Here is a 27,774-nt window from a genome sequence, read left to right as displayed (position 1 = left end):
CTGCTTCCTCCGCGACCCGACGTCGGATAAGCGTTAGAAGATGTCAAGTGCAACCTATTGACTAACTTAAAGGCCTACTGAAATGAGATTTTCTTATTTAAACGGGGATAGCAGGTCCATTCTATGTGTCATACTTGATCATTTCGCGATATTGCCATATTTTTGCTGAAAGGATTTAGTAGATAAAATCGACGATAAAGTTCGCCACTTTTGGTACTTCCTGAAAAAGCCTCGCCTTTACCGGAAGTTGCAGACGATGACATCGCAAGTGTGGGGGCTCCTCACATATTCACATTGATTTTAATGGAAGCCTCCAACAAAAGCAGTAATTCGGACCGAGAAAACGAAAACTTCCCCATTAATTTGAGCAAGGATGAAATATTTGTGTTTGAGGATATTGATAACGACGGAGTAGAAAAAAAAAAACGCGATAGCATTGGGAATTGTTGGAATTGTTCTCTACTAAATCCTTTCAGAAAAAAATATGGCAATATCGCGAAATTATCAAGTATGACACATAGAATGGACCTGCTATCCCCGTTTGTATAAGAAAATCTAATTTCAGTAGGCCTTTAAAGGTGACACATTGTGCGGTTATGTCTTTCAATGTACTTGGCCATTTGACTGACTGCAGATTATACGTTTTCTGCACAATGGTCAGACATTTTAAAAGAAGACGGAAGGGAATGAAATAAATATATTTTCTCCACTGATTAGACATCTTGGAAGTTTTATGTCCAAATGGCCACTTATTTAAACCATTGATTTTCAAACTAAATTCAGCAAACATGTAAACACTATACAAATTCTGCCTCCCATGTCCATTTGTTTATCAAAATTATTAAACTGCAATAATGCATATTGCCTCCCTCCCTTTTCATGCTCTTGTTCTCAGAGACATAAACACATGACATGTTTGACAGTGTAATACCTACACTCAGTGCGCCCTTTTTTGCCCGTTATTTGTCTTTCTATGCAATCTCGCTTTCATTGTATGAGAAAAACACATTTTTGGTCTCATCCAGTATTTAGCCTTTTCCTGTTTGACAGGCACACTCGGGCCCAAATTATACATTGGCCGCAGCTGCTAATTGCAAAACACTTTGGTGTTATGTAGGAGGAAAGCAACACATTTTATGAAATTATGGATGTTTTTAAGTGAGAAAAGTGTAATTTAGTCCAGGAAAAAAAGAGGCAGAAGGTAGGCGTAAGATGGATTCTATTCATTTGATTCAATTCTTCCATAGACAAGGTCCATGTAGGGATGATTGTGTGTCGTGTCCAGGAGCTCTTGGTATCAGAGGAGAGGTATGAGCAAAGAGCAGCAGAAGGGGATTTGGTGAATTACTGGGCTGCAGCCTCAGCATTCAGTCCAGGGGATTAGCAAGAGGACCGAAGTCCAGGAGAAAGGGCTGGGATGGGCTAAAAGAGAAGGGGGATGGGCTTTTCAGGGGTTTAAAAAAAAAAAATGTTTTAACTCTGGTCAAACAGTAAGAGTTCAAAGACCAAGAGGTTTACTATCACAGAGGGGCGTCTTCAAGGTCAACAGGACGGATGGAGATAAAGCCATAAACAGCACAGCGTGCCTGTCATGTAGAAGATCTTTGACAAGCATATCCTTACACAGCAGAGTGGTCATTTCTTTTAATACAGGGGTGTCAGACTCATTCACACTGGGGGCCAAAATTCAAAGCACACAGGCCAAAACAGGATTAATTGAGCCCAGACCCCAACCTTGTCACCGTTTACATTGTTTTATTATTTATTGCTTTATTCACGACTATGTGAGCCATTTTGATGAACTACTCCTATTGTATTGACATCATAGACCGAGAAATCTGGCGCCCTGCAGAGCAATTTGGCTACTACAACCTTGGACATCTTTACAGGGATTCTTCCCATTACCAATTTTTTGTCTGCAGTCCACAGCAGGACTTACACCTCAATGCTGTTATCCAGCAGCTCTTGTCGTGTATGGCCATATAAACATGAACTGCATCAGTTTACCTCCTCACAACCACTTTGACTATTCGCTTGGCTTTTAAACTACGCCCTTCCTGTTTCGGATTGCACTCAATCTACGAAAGGCGCGCTGACAGTCGACATGACACGTCCCATTTTGTCTGAATAGTCACTCAAGCTCAGCGGGGCAGATGCTCGGCGGGACAACGCACTCTCTGGAGCAAGGCAGCCATTCAGCTGTGTCTGTTACCTGGCAACAGAGGCTCCTCCAACCTCCTCTTGCAAGGACGGTAGCAAAAAAAAAATAAATGTTGGAATACCAATCAATAATTATGGTTGAATAAAAAGCTGTGCTACACCAAGTCATTAAGAATTAAATCACTTCAAATATGTATACAATAACAATATTAATGTTTAAAATAACAATAATAATACATATAAAATAACACATATAACAATAACAATGGGTTTCACGGTGGCAGAGGGGTTAATGCGTCTGCCTCACAATACGAAAGTCTTGCAGTCCTGGGTTCAATCCCAGAGTTTGCATGTTCTCCCCGTGACTGCGTGGGTTCCCTCCGGCTTCCTCAAACTTCCAAAAACATGCACCTGGGGATAGGTTGATTGGCAACACTAAATTGGCCCTAGTGTGTGAATGTGAGTGTGAATGTTGTCTGTCTATCAGTGTTGGCCCTGTGATGAGGTGGCGACTTGTCCAGGGTGTACACCGCCTTCCGCCCGATTGTAGCTGAGATAAGCTCCAGCGCCCCCCACGACCCCAAAAAAAGGGAATAAGCGGTAGGAAATGGATGGATGGATGGACAAAAACAAAAATAAAAATAATAACACACTCATAACCCCAGCAAATGTATCCAGATGTTTAAGCTTAAAGTACCACTGTTAGTCACACACACACACTAGGTGTGGTGAAATTATCCTCTGCATTTGACCCATGCCTGTGTTCCACCCCCTGGGAGGTGAGGGGAGGACTGAGCAGCAGCGGTGGCTGCGCTCGGGAATCACTTTAGTGATTTAACCTCCAATCCTTGAAGCTGAGTGCCAAGCAGGGAGGTAATGGGTCCCATTTTTATAGTCTTTGGTATGACTCAGCCGGGGTTTGAACTCACGACCTACCAATCTCAGGGCGGACACTCGAACCACAAGGACACAGAACATGTTTTAAACCTAAACTCAATAAACCAATGTAAATATAAATTGTTCCAGTTATTTGATATTTTGGTATCATCAGCTCACCAAGATGATAATGTAAAAAAGGTCATAATAACACATCTAAAATGTCTGCTATATGTTCAGGGCCGCATTAACCTAAGCGAGGGTGGGATGGGGGGAAGAAAAATATCAACCATTTATTTATTTTTTTTTTTTCATGAATCGCCTTCGCAATGGCAGATGCTCGAGTTCTGTCAACTTCAAGAATAGTGCTGGCAATCTAGAACATTGCCCCGTAATTTATGCTCAGTAGTTATTACTGTAACGTATTATTTTCAGGTCTCCCTATGTCTAGCATTAAAAGATTACAGCCGGTACAAAATGTAGCTGCCAGACTTTTGACAAGAACAAGAAAGTTTGATCATATTACGCCTATACTGGCTCACCTGCACTGGCTTCCTGTGCACTTAAGATGTGACTTTTGGGTTTTACTACTTACGTCTAAAATACTAAACGGTCTTGCTCCATCCTATCATGCTGATTGTCCGTCCATCCATCCATCCATTTTCTTCCGCTTATCCGAGGTCGGGTCGCGGGGGCAGCAGCCTAAGCAGGGAAGCCCAGACTTCCCTCTCCCCAGCCACTTCGTCCAGCTCCTCCCGGGGGATCCCGAAGCATTCCGAGGTCAGCCAGGAGACATAGTCTTCTCAACATGTCCTGGGTCTTTCCCATGGCCTCCTGCCGGTCGTACGTACCATAAACACCTCCCTAGGGAGGCGTTCGGGTGGCATCCTGAGCAGATGCCCGAACCACCTCATCTGGCTCCTCTCGATGTGGAGGAGCAGTGGCTTTACTTTGAACTCCTCCCGGGTGGCAGAGCTTCTCACCCTATGTCTAAGGGAGAGACCTGCCACCCAGCGGAGGAAACTCATTTTGGCTGCTTGTACGCGTGATCTTGTCCTTTCGGTCATAACCCAAAGCTCATGACCATAGGTCAGCTCCTTTTTCACCACAACTGATCGATACAGCATCCGCATTACTGAATACGCCACACCGATGCGCCTGTTGATCTCACGATCCACTCTTCTCTCACTCGTGAACAAGAGTCTGAGGTACTTGAATTCCCCCACTTGGGGCAAGATCTCCTCCCCAACCTGGAGATGGCACTCCACCCTTTCCCGGGCCAGAACCATTGACTCGGACTTGGAGGTGCTGATTCTCATCCCAGTCGCTTCACACTCTGCTGCGGACCGATCCAATGATACAATACAATCTTGCTGATTGTATTGTATCATATGTCCCCGCAAAAAATCTGCGTTTAAATTAGTGATTCCCAGAGCCCCAAAAAGTCTGCAGACTTTAGAGCGTTTTCTATTTGGGATCCAGTACTCTGGAATGCCCTACCAATAACAGTTAGATATGCTACCTCAGTAGAAGCATTGAAGTCTCATCTTAAAACTCATTTGTATACACTAGCCTTCAAATAGACCCCCCTTTTAGACCAGTTGATCTGTCATCTCTTTCCTGCTCTGCCCTCCGTTCCTGCATGGAGAGGTTATTAGTTAACCACAGATGAACTACTCATCTGTGCATCAGTTGCGCTGCTGACTTGTCTCCACATTTTCATGCCCTGATGTGGGATCTGAGCCAAGGATGTCGTTGTGGCTTGTACAACCCTTTAAAAAACTTGTGATTTAGGGCTATATAAATAAACTTTGATTGAGGGATAGGTTGATTGGCAACACTAAATTGGCCCTAGTGTGTGAATGTGAGTGTGAATGTTGTCTGTCTATCTGTGTTGGCCCTGCGATGAGGTGGCGACTTGTCCAGGGTGTACCCCGCCTTCTGCCCGATTGTAGCTGAGATAGGCGCCATCGCCCCCCGCGACCCCGAAAGGGAATAAGCGGTAGAAAATGGATGATTATTTGGCACCCTGGCCTCTCACACCGGCAACCTGGGTTTGCAGTCGATCGACTACACACAATCGCTTCAAAAAGCTGAGCTGTCTGTGATTGACAGCTATAAACACCTATCATTGCATTCCACCGTCAAAATCGAGGGACCCTAATTGCCTGTGCATTCATGCCTCCTCGCATACTTTGGTTTTAAAAGGTATGACACAGTTCTGCAAAGTAGCACTTTATGTCCCTCCTGTTGCGCTGCCTGCAACCTGGGAGACGGGCAGAGGCGGGATAGATGATCTACGATGACCCCTTCCTTCTCTGTCTTGTTTCACTACACGGCAGACACTCCCTGCGCGTTGGTCACTATTCCCACGGTAAACGGCGGGCGATAACACTCTGAAGCTAGACGTGTCATTTTCAAAGTCCAGCCTAGTAAGAAACTAGGCCTTGGAAACGTGGAGACACATTGATTCCTTGCTTCTGCCATGAGCCGTCTTCCACCTCTGTGGCTATTTAAGGTCCATCACACATTTTGGACCTGGAACGAATAGTTACCTGCACAGGATATCACATATGCTCCACATATGGACCCAGACTTAAACAATTTGAAAAACATATTCGTGTTACCATTTAGTGGTCAATTGTACAGAATATGTACTATACTGTGCAATCTACTAATAAAAGTATCAATCAATCAATCAATCAATCAATAATGGCACTATAAGTTGCTTACCTGTTGTACCAAAGGGAACATACAACAAACTAGGGCTGGGCGATATGGCCTTTTTTTTAATATCACCATATTTTTAGATCTTAGCGCTGCTTTCGATACCGTCGATCATAATATTTTATTAGAACGTATCAAAACACGAATTGGTATGTCAGACTTAGCCCTGTCTTGGTTTAACTCTTATCTTACTGATAGGATGCAGTGTGTCTCCCATAACAATGTGACCTCGGACTACGTTAAGGTAACGTGTGGAGTTCCCCAGGGTTCGGTCCTTGGCCCTGCACTCTTCAGCATCTACATGCTGCCGCTAGGTGACATCATACGCAAATACGGTGTTAGCTTTCACTGTTATGCTGATGACACCCAACTCTACATGCCCCTAAAGCTGACCAACACGCCGGATTGTAGTCAGCTGGAGGCGTGTCTTAATGAAATTAAACAATGGATGTCCGCTAACTTTTTGCAACTCAACGCCAAAAAAACGGAAATGCTGATTATCGGTCCTGCTAGACACCGAACTCTATTTAATAATACAACTCTAACATTTGACAACCAAACAATTAAACAAGGCGACACGGTAAAGAATCTGGGTATTATCTTCGACCCAACTCTCTCCTTTGAGGCACACATTAAAAGCGTTACTAAAACGGCCTTCTTTCATCTCCGTAACATCGCTAAAATTCGCTCCATTCTGTCCACTAAAGACGCTGAGATCATTATCCATGCGTTTGTTACGTCTCGCCTCGACTACTGTAACGTATTATTTTCGGGTCTCCCCATGTCTAGCATTAAAAGATTACAGTTGGTACAAAATGCGGCTGCTAGACTTTTGACAAGAACAAGAAAGTTTGATCACATTACGCCTGTACTGGCTCACCTGCACTGGCTTCCTGTGCACTTAAGATGTGACTTTAAGGTTTTACTACTTACGTATAAAATACTACACGGTCTAGCTCCATCTTATCTTGCCGATTGTATTGTACCATATGTCCCGGCAAGAAATCTGCGTTCAAAGGATTCCGGCTTATTAGTGATTCCCAAAGCCCAAAAAAAGTCTGCGGGCTATAGAGCATTTTCCGTTCGGGCTCCAGTACTCTGGAATACCCTCCCGGTAACAGTTCGCGATGCCACCTCAGTAGAAGCATTTAAGTCTCACCTTAAAACTCATTTGTATACTCTAGCCTTTAAATAGACTCCCTTTTTAGACCAGTTGATCTGCCGTTTCTTTTCTTTTTCTTCTATGTCCCACTCTCCCGTGTGGAGGGGGTCCGGTCCGATCCGGTGGCCATGTACTGCTTGCCTGTGTATCGGCTGGGGACATCTCTGCGCTGCTGGTCCGCCTACGCTTGGGATGGTTTCCTGCTGGCTCCGCTGTGAACGGGACTCTCGCTGCTGTGTCTTGGATCCTCTTTGGACTGGACTCTCGCGACTGTGTTGTATCCATTGTGGATTGAACTTTCACAGTATCATGTTAGATCCGCTCGACATCCATTGCTTTCCTCCTCTCTAAGGTTCTCATAGTCATCATTGTCACCAATGTCCCACTGGGTGTGAGTTTTCCTTGCCCTTATGTGGGCCTACCGAGGATGTCGTGGTGGTTTGTGCAGCCCTTTGAGACACTAGTGATTTAGGGCTATATAAGTAAACATTGATTGATTGATTGATATCTCGGTATTTTGCCTTAGCCTTGAATGAACACTTGATACATATATTCGCAGCAGGATGATGATTCTATGTGTCTACATTAAAGCATTTTTGTTCATACAGCATTAATACATAATCATTTGAAACGTTCATGCAGAGAAGGAAATCACAACTAAGTCAATTTACCAAAACTGTATTTATTAAAGTTATTAGCAGGTGACTTTTCAAATGATGCTACATATTAGCAGTAATGCTACTTTTGGTAGCAACGCTTGTGCCTCACATTTGACAAATTAAAGTTGTCTATGGGCTTCACGGTGGCAGAGGGGTTAGTGCATCTGCCTCACAATACGAAGTTCCTGCAGTCCTGGGTTCAAATCCAGGCTCGGGATCTTTCTGTGTGGAGTTTGCATGTTCTCCCCGTGAATGCGTGGGTTCCCTCCGGGTACTCCGGCTTCCTCCCACTTCCAAAGACATGCACCTGGGGATAGGTTGATTGGCAACACTAAATTGGCCCCTAGTGTGTGAATGTGAGTGTGAATGTTGTCTGTCTATCTGTGTTGGCCCTGCGATGAGGTGGCGACTTGTCCAGGGTGTACCCTGCCTTCCGCCCGATTGTAGCTGAGATAGGCGCCAGCGCCCCCCGCGACCCCGAAAGGGAATAAGCGGTAGGAAATGGATGGATGGATGGAAGTTGTCTATTCGACATATTTCCACTTGAAGCCGAAACACCGCCAGACGATGGACCCTGTGCTGTTTTTCTTGGGAATTAATTATTTCTTCATTTGTTACCAGATTCACACCTTCTTTCACACCTTCGCAACACTCCGCTAGCATCACAGCTAACGTTAGCCAGTCTGCTACTTCTCTGCTGGGCGAGGGCGTATACGTATGTGACGTATGACGTGACAGTGTGTGACGAATGTAGGAACCTGCGCTTACACTGTGAGAAGGAGACACAAGAAGAAGTGGGAAGAGCCTGTAGTATAATGCCCGCAGCTAAAAACAACTGCGTGATAACGTATACTCGAATATTACGATATAGTCGTTTTCTATATCGCACAGAGACAAACCCGCGATATATCGCGTATATCGATATATCGCCCAGGTCTACCACAAACACAAAAAAAAGTGAAAAGTTAACTTAGATTTTAATTGACCACACCTTTGACCCCATAGCACAGATCCAATTTAAAAGGCACAATGCAATTAGTTTTTTTTTTTTTTAACTGATTGGCTAACGAGCTGCCGAGCTCAACCGCAGCTGTGTCCCAATCTTTACATGGCTAAATATTGTACTAGCATTAAAGATTCCTTCAAAATTGATGCTAGCTCATTGCGACACAATAAGTGTATTTTCCGGATTACAAACCACCCTGGTATATAAGCCTCACCGACTAAATTTTTGAGGATTTTTTTTTTTTTTTTACATATATTAGCCGCACCAGACTATAAGCTGCAGTTAATTACTGGTGCATAGCGAAATGACATATTTACATGTAATTATTTTGTAAATGTTTATTTACATGCCTTAATTGTTTCCAAACGGGGCTTCCAACAAGGCAGTAAAACAGCTGATTAAAAAAAAACAGAAAAGTCATTGATATCTTTAGTCAGCCTCTTCGTCTGAGCTGAAACCACTGAAGTCGTCTTTGTTTTTACACTTTGGGTTTGAAAAGTTTCTTAAAGTAGATCGTTTTAGTTTGATTTTTTTGTCTTAATCCTTTCAGTTTTTTCGCCGTTAGCAAAACATCCATATATTAGCCGCAACTTTGTATAAACCGCAGGGTTTAAAGCTCGGGATAAAAACAGTGGCTTATAGTGCGGAAAATACGGTCCATTTCCAGATTTTTTTGTTACACACACACAGAAAGTGCATGTGTGTGCGCGTCTTGTCAAAACATCGGCTTGAATTTCAGAGCAAGCCCCAACAAATATGTCTAACCTCAGTGCAAAAACGACTTCTAAGATACTAATTCTCACCACCATGGCTGGTAAAGAGGTACGTTTCTGCGCTGCAACATTATCACTGGAGGACAGGAGGAAAAGGAATGGTTAAGCATACTACACCGACATACACACTGAGCAGAACGACTGAAGAAGCTAACTGCTAAAGCTTCAATATAAAGTAGGGGTGATCGATCTAGATATCAATACTATCCGTCCCGAGTATAGTATCAGTTAGCGTTGTAAGTATTAGTATAGTACCGCTATACCAATGAATCATTTTCAGTACCATACCGCTTCTGAAATGTACTGAAAAGTATTTAAATAATTTTAGTACCGGTTCCAAAATATTGGTATCTGGACAACACTAGTATCAGTATACAAACAATACTTAAGTTATTAGGTATATTTTCTTTTTCTTGTTTAGATTATTACTGCATATTGTTTTTGTCATTTTTGTTTTTGTTTACAAAGTAAGGAAGTACGTTTCTGGATACAGGAAGGTTTTGAGGGCAACAGCTAAATTATTTAAATGGGAGCTAATTGTAATTTTTTTTGTTTTTGTTGCGCTATTGTGCACTGGTTACTTTATTTGATTTAGAAAAAGAGTTGGAAAAAGGGGGGGAGGAGTAGCACTTTTTGTAAAACAAGATTTAAAATGTTGGAAGATTGACAGCAAATCAACTGCTATACCTGGAGTCTTTGAATGTATAACTGTAAAAATCCAAGTAGAACACCTGGATCATGTCTAGACACCATCCATCCATCCATTTCTACCACTTATTCCCTTTGGGGTTACGGGGGGCACTGGTGCCTATCTCAGCAACAATCGGGCGGAAGGCGGTATACACCCTGGAAAAGTCCCTCTTCATCGCAGGGCCAACACAGATGGACAGACAACATTCACACTCACATTCACACACTAGGGCCAATTTAGTGTTGCCAATCAACCTATCCGCAGGTGCATGTCTTTGGAAGTGGGAGGAAGCCGGAGTACCCGGAGGGAACCCACACATTCACGGGGAGGACATGCAAACTTCACACAGAAAGATCCCGAGCCCGGGATTGAACCCCAGACTACTCAGGACCTTCGTATTGTGAGGCAGACGCACCAACCCCCCTGCCACCGTGAAGCCCATGTCGAGACACATTCAATGAAAAATTTGATATTTTGTTTAGTAAGTCAAACAAAATCCCTATTGTGTGCGATGATTTTATTATTAATCTTCTGAACCCATGGACAGTACCAAAACAACAGATTTTATAACAGGATTGTACAGTAATGATTTATTTCCCCTTATAACAAAACCAACCCGTATAACAGTATACTTTGCCACACTGATCGATAACATTTTCACCAATCAACATGAGAATCAAATAACAGCAGGACTACTACTCAATTACGTAAGTAAACATCTACCTGTACTCAACATTTTCCACAATTTATTTGATAAGAGAAAGAACAAAAAAGCAGTTCAATATAGATTTGTTAGACATCAAACACACGAAACTATGGCAGCTTTCAAGTCTGAGTTATGTGCTCAAGACTGGGGGGAGGTTTATACCTCCACAGACCCGGATGAGGCGTATGAAACTTTTCCTAATATTTTCATAAAACTGTACGATAAGCACTGTCCAATTTAAAAAAACAAAAAACAAAAAAAAACATGTCATTAAAGACAGCACCGTTAAGGACAAACCGTGGATCACAAGAGGAATATTGAAGTCTTGCAAAAAGAAAAATTATCTTTACAGAAAACATTTAAAGTACAGAACCAAAGAAACTGAACACAAATATAAAATGTACAAAAATAAGTTAACACAAATAATAAAGCACAGCAAACAAACATATTACTGTAACCTATTAGAACAACATAAAAATAGCATCCAGGGTACGTGGGAAGTTTTAATGGTATCATTAAAAAAAAACATGACACATAAAGAACATCCTAGCTATTTTATAGAAAATAATCAAACTATAAATGACCCTAAAGAAATAACGGATGCTTTTAAAACCTTTTTTTTAAATGTTGGACTTAATTTAGCAAATTAAATTGTACAGCCTGAAAACAGTTCAAAATTTAATGAACAAACCATTCAAAACAATTTAAAATAGTTTTTTATTTCCCCCGTACATGAAAGTGAAATCACAAAAATTGTAAATTATCAGAAAAACAAGAAGTCAACAGACTGCTGTGACTAGGACTTTTCTCTGATCAAAGACATTGTTGATTTTATAGCTGTTCCCTTGACTTATATTTGCAATATTTCTTTTATAAAAGGTGTCTTCCCAAAGAAAATTAAAACGGCAAAAGTCATTCCCATCTTCAAAAGTGGAGATAAGCAGCAGTTCACCAACTATAGGCCTATTTCTTTACTCTCACAATTTTCAAAAGTCCTTGAAAATGTTTTTGTTTTATTGATAAGCATCACTTGTTAAGTGAACACCGATACGGTTTCCGATCTAATAGGTCCACTTCCATGGCAGTGATGGAACTAGTTGAGGAGGTAACCTCTGCAATTGATAAGAGGGAGTTTGCTGTTTGTGTTTTTATTGACCTGAGCAAGGCCTTTGGCACCATCGATCACACATTACTTTTAAACGAAATGCAGAAGTATGGTGTCAGAGATCTTGCTCATGATTGGTTGAAAAGGTATCTTGGTGGCATAGAGCAGTATGTGCATATGAACAATGTGGATTCAGATAAAAAGATTGTAACACATGGAGTACCCCAAGGTTCTGTACTGGGACCAAAATTGTTTTTACTCTATATTAATGATATTTGTAAAATCTTTGAAAAAATTAATCTGTATTCTTTTTGCTGATGATACAAGTCTGTACTGTTCTGGGCAAGACCTTGACCAACTCCTAGAGACTGTAGAAATTGAAAGCCAATTACTAAAGCAGTGGTTTGATGCCAATAAACTATCAATCAACCTAAATAAAACAAAATATATAATTTTTGGAAATAGGAAAAATAACATACAGTGTCATATAAGAATTGACAATATGGATATAGAAAGGGTGTATTCAATGACATTTTTGGGAATCTGTATAGATGATAAATTAAATTGGAAACTGTACATAAATATACTTAAGACAAAGATGGCAAAAACTATTGCTGTGTTACATACAATTAAAAACTCCAAATGAAAAGGCTCTTAACATGTTATATAATTATTTCATACTCCCATATCTTAATTATTGTGTTAAAATCTGGGGTAACAATCACAAATCAAACATCAACTCTATATTCTTACTTTAAAAGAAAGCGATTAGAATTGTTAATTATGCGAATTATCATGACCAATACCAATGATCTGTTCGTTAAATTAAAAACGTTAAAACTGCACGATCTTGTTGACCTCAATACTACTATTGTGACTTACAAAGCTCATAACCACATGCTGCCTGGGTGTCTACAGGTGAGGTTCAAACCCAGAGAGAATCCCTTTGACCTCAGAGGTTCAGCTTTCTTTCAGACAGCAAAAATAAGAACGAGCTTAAAAAGTAGATGTGTTTCTGTTAGGGAAGTTCAACTGTGGAACAGCTTGGATGATTCCGAAAATGTTCCAGTACCATTCACACATCTAAAAAACACTTTAAGGCCAATGTCTTGAAAATAATATATCACTCTTGAATCAACATTATAGTTAATACTATGATTAATGTTAATTAAAAACTAAACGTGGGACATAAATAATAATGGAAGTATAATTGTTTGTATACGTAGTATATAATTGGTGCAAAAGTTTAGTACGTGTGCAAGGATATTTCACATGCCTTTACTGTGTATATAATTGAACTACGTTCATGTTGTCTATAATGTGTATTCATAATATGTTGTGCAAAGGACATTTCATAGTTTTCGGAAGTTTATTTTGTACTTGACATTGTTTATAGGGTTAGGCGCAATACGTGTTCAACTTCAGCCTAAACCCTTTCGGTCTGCAACATTTTCATGTTCAATCTTTGAATGTACAACTGTTTGTTTGTTTTGTTAACCATTGACCGAAGAGCAATAAATAAACTACATAAAAACTGTGTGTAGCTTTCAATATCACATATTTAATATGTTACTACTACTACTACTCTAATTTCAATGCGAAAAGCCTTGTAAAATGTTATTGTGTTTACTTTAGTTACTTGCTATAAAACATTTTCAATTCTATAATGTTTTTTCAAAATATTGGATTGGGACTGGAAATCAGATTGGATCTGAGGCCAAAAATGTCAATCGGGACATACTTATTATTTACATAAACTGGTTGTTGGTGCAGTGTTTGGCTGTGCTTAGGTCTTATTTCCAAAACCAAAGCACTCGTGCATGAAATGGCGAGCGTCTTCGCCCCCCGCGACCCCAAAAGGGAATAAGCGGTAGGAAATGGATGGATGGAAGGTCTTATTTGTGACATCAAAAAAAACTTGTGTCTCCAAGTACCACCATAATATCCAACATTGAAATACAGAAGGAGCAGGTCTAAGTGTTAAATTTTATTGAACAAATGTATTTAATATTGTTGGCTTCTGGGACCTTACACATGGTTTGAACATTAACCAGAACAATAAAACAATGTACTTTACTCATGATTGCTGTATTGCCGTACCACAAGATGGAGCCCGCATACCAGTTTGAAAATCGATGTTTTTAGGTTGGGGGTGTGGGGTATATGTCTGATTTAGTGGTAAAACACCACACAATTCCAAACACCTTATTTCAATGAGCTTTGGATTGGAGTTAGAATTTGAACAGCATTCATTTGTGGAACTCCTTATGAATGCCGCATTCATAAGTTTAATTTTGCCTCCTAATTGAGTGATTTCCTGTGCGGGATAAATTCACCTCCCAGTGCCATCGCATCTAATTTCTTAAAAAAATTTTCTGAACAGACATACTTATCTCTCTTTTTGTCTCTCCTCTCTTCAGGTGACTCATCTCAGAGCGGTAAGACATTTTATGTATTTATTTCCCCTATTTCTGCCACCTTTGGCCTGTTCTTTTTATGTACATTCACCTGATGACTGATTGGCTTCATTAGTGTTGCCACCTGAGCATCACTCGGGAGAGGTACACCAAAGTTATATTGGCCTTAGGCCTTTTTGCCTTTTCTGTCTGACATTTCCAGAATGATCTTTTTTTTTTTTCCAAATTGGTGAATCCATACGTTAACTGGGGCTTAGTTTAAGACTTTTTTTTGGTGTACATAAAATCCCTCCAACATTCTTAAGCCTGGAGCTGCATGGCTTTCCAATGTAAATGCAAATTATAAGTGTTTATTTGTGACATAGCGGCAAACCCTGGGCACTATTATATGTTTCATTGTTATAATTATATTTCTATGAGGTTGTTATGCTGCAGAGTGTGCAGGCCTTTTATTTAGTAGCTGTTTTCTCTGCGGATTAATTAATCATGTTTGGTTTAGTTAAAAAGAACTCTGCTGCAATTTGCTCAACTCTACAGTTAATCAAGTGTGAACGTGATCATTTTAACTCTGGTGCCGTTCAAATATGAACACTTCATTGATCAAATACTGTTAAAATGACACCAGAAAAATCATGCATATGTGACAAATATGCGCCTCTTTGCTGTACACTCTGTGTGCGTGTGTGCATAATTTTACAAGCTTTTTTTTGTTTTGTTTAAATTTAAGCTGGGGAACATAGCAAAATAAAAATAAAAATTACATATTGAACCCAGTAAACGACATTTTGGTTTGGAATAATTGAGTAACATCACGTGATATGTCAAAAAAGCTGTTTAAACGGTACGCACAATGCACCGAGGAGATGGGAAATGGATTATACGTGTATAGCACTTTTTTACCTTCAAGGTTCTCAAAGCGCTTTTACACTATTTCCTCTTTCACCCATTCACACACACATTCACACACTGATGGTGGGAGCTGCCATGCAAGGCGCTAACCACGACCCATCAGGAGCAAGGGTTGAGTGTCTTGCTCAAGGACACAACGGACGTGACTAAAATGGCCGAAGGTGGGACCGAACCTGCAACTCTCAAGTTGCTGGCACTGCCGCTCTACCACCCAAGCCATGTCGTCCCCTAATGACTTCTTTATTTTTGGTCCAGAGTACCGAAAGTGTGAAGGCAGCCTCAAAAGTCTGCCCCTTACTTTACTGTTCTGAATTAAATCCACTTCCCAGTCTTTTGTGTATCGGAGCTGAAATACGTAAGCATTCGTTTAAAAAATGCCAATTTGGTAAAAATGCTGACACGTCACAGCAGACTAGCTTTCTATTAACACGTCTTTTGGATAGTGCAATTGTGCAAATCACACACAAGGAAGATGGGACGGCCGCACTAATGTAACGTAGCAACGCCTCCCTCAAAAACAGGCAGGAAATGAGATGAGCTCAGTTTAAAACTCCTCGCTTGCAGCAGCAGTTTTTCGCTGACGTGTCACAGTTTCTTATCTTAGCATAATTAGCTTCTCTCCGCCTTCTATTAGTATGATTTACCACAATGTGCTGCATGGAGTAAACACACTTTGTGATCTTTCCTGTCTAATTATGTATCTTAAGCACTGTTATAGATAAGCGTCCGTATGAGTTGCAAATTCAAGCATTTAGCATCTGCTCAGATTTATTAGGTTTTCATTATAAAGCTTTGATAGTCAGCTTTGTGTGCAGAAAAAAAAAGGTCTGGCAGTTTGTTTTTATTTTTTTACAGAGAATAAATAATTGTATTAAAAAAAATATGCGAACAGAGGGAGAAGAAAAGGGGTTATCGGTCACTATGAGGGGACGAATACTACGTATGTATTATTTTCTTGTTAATATTAGTGTAATTGTAATTTGGGGTGGTCAGTTAATGAAACAAGCAAAACCATTGAAACCTGCAGGAGTTTCATTCAGCTTTTCAGAACTCATGCATGTTCTCAAGTTGTACTCACACAAACTAATTCTACCGCGCTTAGGCCTACTTTACACTTAAAGTGTGGCATGCTTAGCTAGTGTAAACCCACAGATCACACAGTTACCTCCCTCTGTCATGATTAGAAGAAGTGAGTGAGGGCACAGCACATTTGCATGCATACAATATATAAAGAAGGGTGTCAAACTCATTTTGGTTCAGGGGCCACATGGAGAAAAATCTACTCCCAAGTGGGCCGGACTGGTAAAATCACAACACGATAACTTAAACATGAAGACAACTTTAGATTGTTTTCTTTGTTTAAAAATATAACAAGCACTTTCTAAAAATGTACAAATCAAAATGTTGTTGGGTCTTGTTTACACTTACATGTTAATAGTATCCAATCTTTATTTTTCGTTAGTCATACTTTCTGAATAAATGATGTGATACTGTTCATCAGTCAACTCATTGGTGTGTCATTTTCAATCTAGCAAGATAAAAAAATAATAATATCAAAATCAAATTCCAGGATGTTATTAACGTAGTTTGCTTATTTTCCTCGACTGGTGCACTAACATCAAATGTTTTTTTTCTGTTTGTTTTTTACATTTTTAGCATAAACTACACAGATACAAATAATCGCTATTGTGACATCTAGTGGACACATTTAGAACAGCACTTTTTTTTTTTTTTTTTTTTTTTTTAACAATTTGGCTTATTTTTATACTTCGCAAACTAATCCCACGGGCAGATCCGGCCCGCGGGCCGTACATTTGACACCCCTCCTATGGAATTTCTGCAATCACTCTTCACAGATTCCAAAAGATAGCCAACACAATTAGTAATATTAATGACATAGGGGCTTTGACAGTTGATAGATTAATTTGATTAAGCAAATGCTTTGATTGATATTTTGCTGCTTTGATCCATTGTTTAATTTAACTATAAAAGTTGAGGAAATCTGAACTGTATGGATACATTTAAATATGCGGACATAAAGTGGATAACGCACAGTGGTGTGTGGGTGCAGTGATCTGAGTGGCGGTGAACTTCGGAAAGTTTTTCTTACATTTGTATTAATGCACACGTGGTAAAACTGCCATTCCAATGTTGATGATGAGGATTTATTTTAGAAAGAGGGTTATGGTAGGCAGAAAGATTGTTGAGGCATTAAGGCTTGAAAGTATTTTTTTTTTCTGAATAATAAAACCATCATTTTAGTTTTATTATTATTATCCATCCATCCATTTCTTCTTATTATTATTATAGATATTAGCAGTCACAGCAGCAGTAGTAGTAGTATGAATACTGAAATAATCGATAACTGCAACCCTTGCAAGAATTACAGACACTTAAAATAATCCAAAAGTCAAACCATTTATTTGTGCGTGTGTAGGATGTGCCATTTAATTGATTGGTCGCTCCTAGCGCAAATAAATTAAAGACAGCCTCAGTTTTGCACAGTAGAAATAGACAGAACAACTTCAAATGAGATTTCGACATAATCTACAAAGTCAGGGAAATCGGAGTATTTCAACCATGTAGAACTGAGGCAAGAGCAAAAAGACCAAAGGAGGGGTAATATAAGTTCAATGCTCCAACTTGAAATGTTTCACAAGTTGGTCTAGAAATAGTTTTTTTTTTTTTTCCTGAAATGGTACCTGCTAAATTAGATGCATGCATGTGAAATGTTGTTGTTAATGCAGGAAGCTTTCAATGACACGGCCAGCAAACTACTGATGCTCATCAGGTAAACATGGCTACCTCAGGCAGGTCATTTGTTGGCTAATATTGCTTCATTTTGGCCATCCTCTCATGCAAAGCTTATCAGGCTATGTGGTCCTTTTCCACGTGGAGACAGTCAGTCTGCAAGCAGAGATCTTTATCTGCAGGCCAATTCCACTTGGACTCCATCAAACGACATTGAGAGAGATGTAAACATATTTTTTGTGCATCTGCCTGTCTCCGCGTCCCAGAGCTGTGTTCTTCACTCCACGGACGATTAGCATCTCGCGTTTTGCTTTTTTTTTTTTTTTTTTAACGCAAGTCTTCCTTCACGCAAGCACAGCGACAGGATTGGCCTGCCTGCCACGGGGGAGCACTTGCTGAGCCGCACATTCACAATTTAGAAAATAAAGCGAGGGTTTCACTTAGCAGAACACATTGTTTTTCTCAGCATTCTCCCAGCAGAGTATCAACAGTTAGACAAACCTTACAAAACAAAACCAAAAAAGGAGTTTTGATGCTTCCAGCTATTTGTTTAAACCAGGGGTCACCTAACTTTTTGACTCGGGGGCCGCATTGGGTTAGAACATTTTGGTCGAGGGCAGGGCTATATATATATATGTATGTATATATATATATATATATATATATATATATATATATATATGTCTTGATTGGATTATCCGGAGAATAGTGCTCGATACCGTGGTAGAGCGCAATATGTAGGTGTGGGAAAAAATCACAAGACTACTTCATCTCTACAGATCTGTTTCAGGAGGGGTTCCCTCAATCATCAGGAGATGAAGTAGTCTTGTGATTTTTTCCCACACCTACATATATATATATATATATATATATATATATATATATATATATATATATATATATATATACTGTGATGTACCCCGCCTACTGCCCGAATGCAGCTGAGATAGAAAATGGATTCGATTCAAAAACAATATTTTTCCCGATTTAAAAGGATTCTGTATTCATTCAATACATAGGATTTTAGCAGGATCTACCCCAGTCTGCTGACATGCAAGCAGAGTAGTGGATTTTTGTAAAAAGCTTTTATAATTGTTAAGGACAATGTTTTATCAACTGATTGCAATAATGTTCATTTGTTTTAACTATTAAACGAAACAAAAATATGACTTTTTTTATCTTTGTGAAAACATTGGACACAGTGTGTTGTCAAGCTTATGAGATGTGATGCAAGAATTCTTGTGCATTCTTGGGTAGCAGGTTATAGTTTTCTTTGTACATCATTTTAGCTGTTTGCAAATACACCAACTTGTTGCATTTCAATAATTGTGATTCAATAAATAAAGGGTTTGTATATTCTCTATTTCCAACATTATGTATTATTCCAATTTATTGTTTTTGTAACACCGTTAGTGAATGAAGCGCATACTTGTTGTTGTTTCCCCATATTTCTACACAATAAGTCAGGTATGGTAACACTAGCGAGCATTTGAGAATATTAAGTGATTTTTGGTCGAGAATACGTTTAGCTTTATTCATTATTGGCCTGTTTCTTGCTACTTTATGTTGTATATCTTTTACATGAGATTACCAATTCCTTCTATCACCTATTATTACACCCATTGTTATACATTCTTCCACAATTGTGGAATTGGTTATTCTGTTTGGTAAGCGGCCACGTTCTGACCTAACACAGGAATGAAGGAAGTCTCCCGCCGTTAATCCAAATTTTCTTAATTCATGAACTGCTTTTATCAGCTTGATCATCTCGGAGCAATAATACCACTCTATTATCCTGAGAAACACAACCAGTTATCTTGCCTGCCAGATTCACAGAGCCAACAAAAGGCATCAAGACTTACATTTCCATTGCAGAGGAGATAGTGCTAATGAGACATCTACCTGAGATAATTACTGCTCAAGGAGTCCAAGCTCTCAAACGGGGAAGCGCTGCAATTAAATAGCCTCTCATTTGCTCCATTTGAGGCATTATTTACGCTGTGTGGCACACCTCGAAACCTGGACTAGGAGATTTGGGACGGATGCAAGCATGACTAAGCAATGTTCATGATAATTAAGACTAGAAATTCCCTCAGAAATGCCAAAGAAAGAATCAATCTAAAGACTGTAATGCTGCTTAATAGAGGTGTAAGAGTACGGCGCAATTACGGCTCGGTACATACCTCGGTTTTAAACAGCCCTACTCTAATGTTGACAACATTGGCATTTAATTCATAGTTCTGGGCATATAAATGATGTCTACATGAAAAATTACATTCCAAAATTATTTTTTAGGCTTGTTTTTTAACCAATTTGAGAATGGCCACTTTTAGCTCAAATTGTTGGCGGGGCCTACAACAGTCTTCTGCATGATGCTGCAGAGGATCAAACCCACGCCATGTGGCATAACAGGTAAATAAGTAGATCATTATTACTGTGTTACAATCAACAATTGGCATATATTTTTGGAACACTTTAGTATGGGGAACATATTCACCATTAATTAGTTGATTAATAATATACAAATTAGTTACATATTGGCTCTTAATTAGTCATTAAGTCCGGTCCGATCCGGTGGCCATGTACTGCTCGCCTGTGTATCAGCTGGGGACATCTCTGCGCTGCTGGTCCGCCTCCGCTTGGGATGGTTTCCTGCTGGCTCCGCTGTGAACGGGACTCTCGCTGCTGTGTGTTGGATCCTCTTTGGACTGGACTCTCGCGACTGTGTTGGATCCATTGTGGATTGAACTTTCACAGTATCATGTTAGACCCGCTCAACATCCATTGCTTTCCTCCTCTCTAAGGTTCTCATAGTCATCATTGTCACCGACGTCCCACTGGGTCATTATTGTCACCAATGTCCGACTGGGTGTGAGTTTTCCTTGCCCTTATGTGGGCCTACCGAGGATGTCGTGGTGGTCTGTGCAGCCCTTTGAGACACTAGTGATTTAGGGCTATATAAGTAAACATTGATTGATTGATTGATTATTAATGTCTTATTCTGCATGGCCTTATTATGCAACTTGTAAGCCATTAACTAAGAGTCTTCCCTCCATAACCTCAGAATTATTGCTTACAAGTAACCCTAACCCTTACATGTTCCCCGAGTGTCCAAATAATTCAAAATTAAGTCATTGTTACTTTAATAAGCAACTAATTAATGGTGAGTATGTTCCCCATACTAAAGTGTTGCCATATGTTTTCAGTTTCAAATTAGTTGTTATTCATACTGCTCACAGCTTGGCTAAAGTCTGCCATCAAATTTAACATCAAACACTAAAAACACTACTCCAGAGTCCTTATGTATTAAGCTTGCGCAAGCACAAAAGTCTGTACTTTTTCACAGGAAAAAGTTGAGATATATCAAAACTGATGTTCACATGAAACTAATCTGAATCTTGAGCAACTGGATAAACATGTTTTGTTGTAAGTTACAAAAAACATTTGACGTTGCAGTAATCATTCACCCACCTCTTCTAAGTTTTACATATCATTCGGCCATTCACTGCAAAACACAAAAAATTAGCACCTGATACTATCTTAAAGTTAAAAAGTTAAAGTACCAATGATTGTCACACACATACTAGATGTGGCGAAATTATTCTCTGCATTTGACCCATCACCCTTGATCACCCCCTGGGAGGTGAGGGGAGCAGTGGGCAGCAGCGGTGCCGCGCCCAGGAATTATTTATGGTGATTTAACCCCCAATTCCAACCCTTAATGCTGAGTGCCAAGCAGGGAGGCAATGGGTCCCATTTTTATAGTCTTTGGTATGACTCGGCCGGGATTTGAACTCACGACCTACCGATCTCAGGGCGGACACTCTAACCACTAGGCCACTGATTGGTCAGACCGTGCTGAGCTCAAGTACATCGCTATTTTTGATATTGTTGAAGGATGCTGATATTTTTAAGAGTTCTTCCTTTTTACATAGCCATGTTTAGAGTAGCTAGTACTTTTCCTTTGTGTATTCTACTTGTCTCTCTTTGTCTTCAGATCCCAGGTTAGTGTCGTAAGCCATTGGAATGTGAAGACAACACCCATGTCTCTCTCACCTTATGGTGTTGAGAGGAGGGGGAGGAGGGCTTTCGTTTGTGTGAAAAGAGTGTGTTTTTCCCTTGGGATGCCAGAACAACTTGTATGAATGTATTTGTCTGGGTTGTTCTCCTGAAGCTTCGGTAAAACTTGAAAACATTCCAATTCTGTCTCGATGGTCCTTCTCACTCAGCATACATGTCATCAAAAGAAGTTGGGATTGACCAGTAATTTAAATTCCCTGAGAGGAATAGCTGGTCCGACACAACAATATGGATTGCATATGTTTAAGGGGCGTGGTCAGGGCGCGCCAAGCCATGCACACGTCTGTGGCAGTGAAAGAAATGTGTTTGGATTTGTGCATGCGGTCATTTTAATACATCTGAATTTATGCTTGTGTACGTCGTTTTTTTGGGATTTGATCGTACATCCATATTTAGTAGGAAAGCCAAACAACTGTTGTTCCATGAGGGCCCAGCTCTCCATAGACAGCCTACCTACCTACTCCCACACTGACAGAGTGAACATCCTCCCTAAAATAGTCCAAGCCCCTCCCTCGAGCATACCGCTAACAGGGGGGGGAAGGGAAACAAATGAGGGTGATCAAATCAGCCTTGTACTATTAATAAACATATTGCCAAAATTATTTGGCCATCTGCCTTTACTCCTATATGAACTTGAAGTGCCATCCCATGGAATTGTCCAAAATGTTTTGGCATTCAAAAAAAATTTCACTGGAACTAAGTTGCCAAGCCTGAAAAACAATCCCACACCATAATTCCTCCTCCACCAAATTTCACACTGCAGTCCGAAATGTAGCGTTCTCCTGGCAACCTCCAAACCCTGACTGGTCTATCAGATTGCCAGATGGAAAAGCCAGAGAAGGCGTCTAGAGTCAAGTGGCGACCTGCTTTACACCACTGCATCCCACACTTTGCATTGGACTTGGTGATATATGGCTTAGATGCAGCTGCTCGGTCATGGAAACTCATTCCATGAAACTCTCTGCGTACTGTACGTGGGCTAATTGGAAGGTCACATGAATTTTGGAACTCTGTAGCAATTGACTGTGCAGAAAGTCTTTGCACTATGCGCTTCAGCATCTGCTGACCCCTCTCTGTCAGTTTATGTGGCCTACCACCTTGTGGCTGAGTTGCTGTTGTTCCCAAACTCTTCACTTTTCTTATAATAAAGTTTACTTTGGAATATTTAGGAGCGAGAACATTTCACAACTGGATATGTTGCACAGGTGGCATCCTATGACAGTTCCACCTTGGGAATCACTGAGTGCGGCCTGTTCTTTCACAAAGAACTAGCACCAACACCCACCCTCTTCCCCCCCATGCGTCAGTTGAGGTGGGCGGGGTTGGAGGTGCGGGGGTGTATAATATAGCCTAGAAGAGTCATGGATGCTTGGGATTCTGGGTAATTGTTATGTTGCGGTTATGTTGTGTTACTGTGAGGATGTTCTCCCGAAATGTGCTTGTCATTCTTGTTTGGTGTGGCTTCACAGTGTGGTGCATATTAGTAAGAGTGTTAAAGTTGTTTATATCACAACCATCAGTGTAACCTGTATGGCTCTTGAGTATATATGCCTTGCAGTCGTGTACGTGTATCAGCGGAAACCACGTACAACATGTTACTGAGCTGGCAAGCTATTTGTTCATGTTGTAGAAGGCGTAAAAGGCAATGGCTTCATAGTACGCCCTTATTAATATTATCTGGGTGACCATCAGCAGATATTAGTGAGAATGGTTGCGGCTCCCGTCGTCTTCTTTATTTCGTGAAACGGGTCAAAATGGCTCTTTGAGTGGTAAAGGTTGCCGACCCCTGGTGTAGACTGTTGCATGCGGCTCCGGAGCCGCGGGTTGCCGACCCCTGGTCTACACATATAAAAAACATAAGAAGGGAAGGAAAGAAAAGAAAAATAGTGCAAAAGGAGGTAAGGTGCACAGTCCAGTCCTGAGAACATATGTTCTAAATGTGGTGTTTAAATATTTTACTAGAAACATTTATACATATGCATTCAGGCTTTGGGTGGAATGTAAAAAAATGCACACAGAAAGGTGCTAAACTATAAAATCAGTGCCTATGAGAGTTCACCGTGGTTATGGCTCCTTGGGTGTGAAGTGCCAAAACCTATTTTTTATTTATAATCTACATACAATTGTAACTGTTCTTCGTTCATACACACAATACATTTTTATAAACTATTTAGATCTATTGGTTAAATTTACATTTTCATTTTCATCAATATACTATTGCCTGCCAACAAGTGATCTAAAGTAATATGTTGACATTGAAGACTGTGTGGGCTAACAGTTGGAGACGGAGTGGTGGAACATTGACGTGAGTTCCTAAAACGTATTAAATTATTTTCTCTGTTTTCTGCTCATTAGTCAACTATTTATTTTTCAACAGTCTAATTTGGTGAATAATTATACAAATCCCAAAACCAGTGAAGTTGGCACGTTGTGTAATATCTATGTTTCTTTAAAAGGCACGCCAGTGTATCCATCAGCAGTAACTGCTGTGAGCTTCTAGCAGCACAGTCGGTGGCAGCCTGATCGATAGGCGACCCAATAGGAGTTATGAGCACCATAAATCAACTTGCCTCGGCTTGGAACAACATGCACGCACATTTTCTTACCCTCTAATTAAAGTTTAAACACTTCCAACTCCCAGTCGTTAGGACTGAGCTGTTACAAATCCTCAAAATTGTTCTTTTTTTTATTATGGCCACCAACATTCTTTAATGGCGATTCAAAATAAGAACTTGAACCAACCAGGATGATCAATATGGATTGTGCTACTGCTGTAATGTTGTATGATATTACAGTGTGGCAGGCTGCAAGTTGCTATACCTGCTTTTGATTAATGAGGCCCAGGTGGAATGTTATCACTGCAAACATGGAGAACACAAGGTCAGGGTCATGCAGCAGTCAGAACAGGATTGTTGCCTTAGGGGTCCTATTAGAACATGAAGAGAAGGAGATACTGTATCTGTGTTCATGGTGATGACACTGGTGCTAAGCATGTTGTACAAGCATATATATGATTAAAATGAGTCAGCGCACATACTTTATGTATTATGGATCACCTTCAAAGTTTTATAATCATGAGACAAATGGTCAATGACTATTTGCTAAATCCCTTAGTGCCCCTGCAAAGAGGTTTTGCTTGATAGTGACTATGTTTTCCAACCAATCTTGCTACATGTTTTGTATTTTTGTCAGTTCCCTAAAGGTGTGTACCACATTTTGCGGTGATTCCGGTAAACACACTTAAGTTACACTAGGTGTTGTGCAGTGATTGCCAAGCTACTTGGAACATGTAGTAAGCTAAGCTACGAGTTACTCTCAATTCAATGTAGCTAAGCTACACAGGAAGCAAAGAAAACAATGACTTGAGTGTTGCGTGGGAATAGTTGGTTATAGTTATGTGCAGTAAAACTTTTCATGAACTCAACTCACCTTAATGTGTGTTCTTAAATGTGTGTTGGACGTCTTCGATGAAGAGAACAGTGGTTATTTTAAAACTAACACTGCGGTGTTGTTTTCTCTAAACGCACACACATTATTATGGGTTTCCTGGACGTCGGCATCACTACAAGTAAAATCTAATCTGCGAGAAAAAATCCCTCTACCATGTTTTTTTTGGAGACGTCAGCTTGAAGCGTCCCTCTTTCTCGACACGGTGGAGGGTCACCAAGTCCTGTGTCCCCGAATCCACCGGGGACACGTCAGGTGGCGGCGGCGGATGGAACGCCGTTGCTGCATAAGTCTTGGCGGGCGACCTCGTATAGGCCACATCCGTGGCTGACGTGGAGGGGAATGCGTCCTGCGAGGAGGACCCCCAGGGTATGGCCAGACCAGTGGCCAACGTGGAGGTGGATGCGTCGGAGCGGGCCCAGCAGCAGCAGGCGAAAGTGCGGGGGCTGCAGCCGAAGCGCGCACTGATGCAGGAGATGATGAAGGTGGCGGCCGAGGAGCAGGTGCTGATGCCGGTCGAGGAGCAGGTGCTGGACTGTGATCCAGACTAGGACTAGAACTCTGACTATGACTATGACTTGGGCAGTGACTACGACTAGGACTTGGACTGTGACTACGACTATGACTTGGACTACGGATAGGACTGTGACTAGGAGTCAGACTAGGACTTGAGCAAGGACTTGGGCAAGGACTAAGACTAGGAGTCAAACTAGGACTCAGACTACAACACAGACTACGACTACGACTAGAACTATGACTACAAATGTGATTACGACTAGGACAAGAACTGAGACATAGACTTGGACTAACACTAAGACTAGGATTGGGACTAGAACTAAAACTCGGACCAGGACTCGGACTACGAGTCGGTCTACAAGTCGGACTAGGAGTTGGTCTACAGGTCGGACCAGTAGTCGGACCAGGACTAGAACTAGGACTTGAGCAAGGACTAAGGCTTGGACTTGGAACAAGAGTTGGGCTGAACACCGGAGGAGGTTGTCTAGCTGGGGATTGCGGCTTAACAGAACAGAACACCGGTGGAGGAGGTCTAGCAGGTTGTTGTGGCTCAGTGGGTCGCAACACCGGAGGTGGAGGTCTAGTGGGTAGAATGACCGGTGGAGGAGGTCTAACAGGTGGTTGCGGTTTAACGTTGTGATGCACTTGCACAAACCTGGGTAGAGTCCCTAAAAGCAGACGAAAATGTGAGGAATTTGATGAAAATTTGAGTCATAGCTACTGTTTGGGAATTTTCGAAAAGAACAACATTTCTCAACGAGCTATTGCAAGGAATTTAGGGATTTCACCATCGTAATATCATCAAAAGAGTCAGAGAATCTGGAGAAATCACTGCACGAAGCGGCAATGCCCGTGACCTTTGATCCCTCAGGCGGTACTGCATCAAAAACCGACATCAGTGTGTAAAGAATATCCACCACATGGGCTCAGGAACACTCCAGAAAACCGCTGTAAATAACTTCAGTTTGTCGCTACATCTGTAAGTGCAAGTTACGTTAAAAAAAACTCTACTATGCAAAGCGAAAGCCTTTTTTCAACACTACCCAGAAACGCAGCCGGCTTGCCGGGCCCGAGTTCATCTAAGATGGACTGATGCAAAGTGGAAAAGTGTTCTGTGGTTTGAAGAGTCTAGATTTCAAATTGTTTATGGAAACTGTGGACGTCGTGCCTCCGGACCAAAGAGGAAAAGAACCATCCGGATTGTTATCGGCGCAAAGTTCAAAAGCCAGCTTCTGTGCTGGTATGGGGGTGTATTAGTGCCCAAGGCATGTGTAACTTACACATCTGTGAAGGCTCCATTAATGCTGAAAGGTACATACAGGTTTTGAGTAACATAATTTACCACCCGAGCAAAGTTTTTTTCATGGACGCCCCTCTTTATTTCAACAAGACAATGCCAAGCCACATTCTGCACGTGTTACTTCGTAGTAAAAAGAGGTCTTTAGTCCAGACCTGTCTCCCATTGAAAATGTGTGGCGCATTATGAAGCGCAAAATACAACAACGGAGACCCCGGACTGTTGAACAACTTAAGCTGTAAATTAAGCAAGAATGGGAAATAATTCCACCATGAAAAGTTTCACAAATTGGTCTCCTCAGTTCCCAAACGTTTACGGAGTGTTGTTAAAAGGAAAGGCCATGTAACACTGTGGTAACAATGCCGCTGTGCCAACTCTTTTTGCAGTTTGTTGCTGCCATTAAATTGTAAGGTAATATTTTTTGGGGGATTTTTTTTTTTTCTCAGTTCAAACATTGTATATTGTGTCTTTGCGGTCTATTAAATTAAATAC

General features: G+C 40.8%; 1 protein-coding gene across 7 annotated transcripts in view; it reads left to right on the top strand.

The window, feature by feature from the left end:
* Positions 1–27,774, top strand: part of LOC133560314 (neurexin-2-like) — a 1,077,892-nt gene that overhangs the window by 375,508 nt on the left and 674,610 nt on the right. For all 7 annotated transcript variants that reach the window (XM_061912740.1, XM_061912739.1, XM_061912738.1 and 4 more), the window contains one exon: positions 14,286–14,303. In XM_061912740.1, the coding sequence (XP_061768724.1) occupies positions 14,286–14,303 (18 nt within the window). The remainder of the gene's footprint in view (positions 1–14,285; positions 14,304–27,774) is intronic.

Source organism: Nerophis ophidion, linkage group LG10 (genome assembly GCF_033978795.1).
Source record: "Nerophis ophidion isolate RoL-2023_Sa linkage group LG10, RoL_Noph_v1.0, whole genome shotgun sequence".
NCBI classification, from domain to species: Eukaryota; Metazoa; Chordata; class Actinopteri; order Syngnathiformes; family Syngnathidae; genus Nerophis; species Nerophis ophidion.
This window is presented reverse-complemented; position numbering and strand designations above follow the sequence as displayed.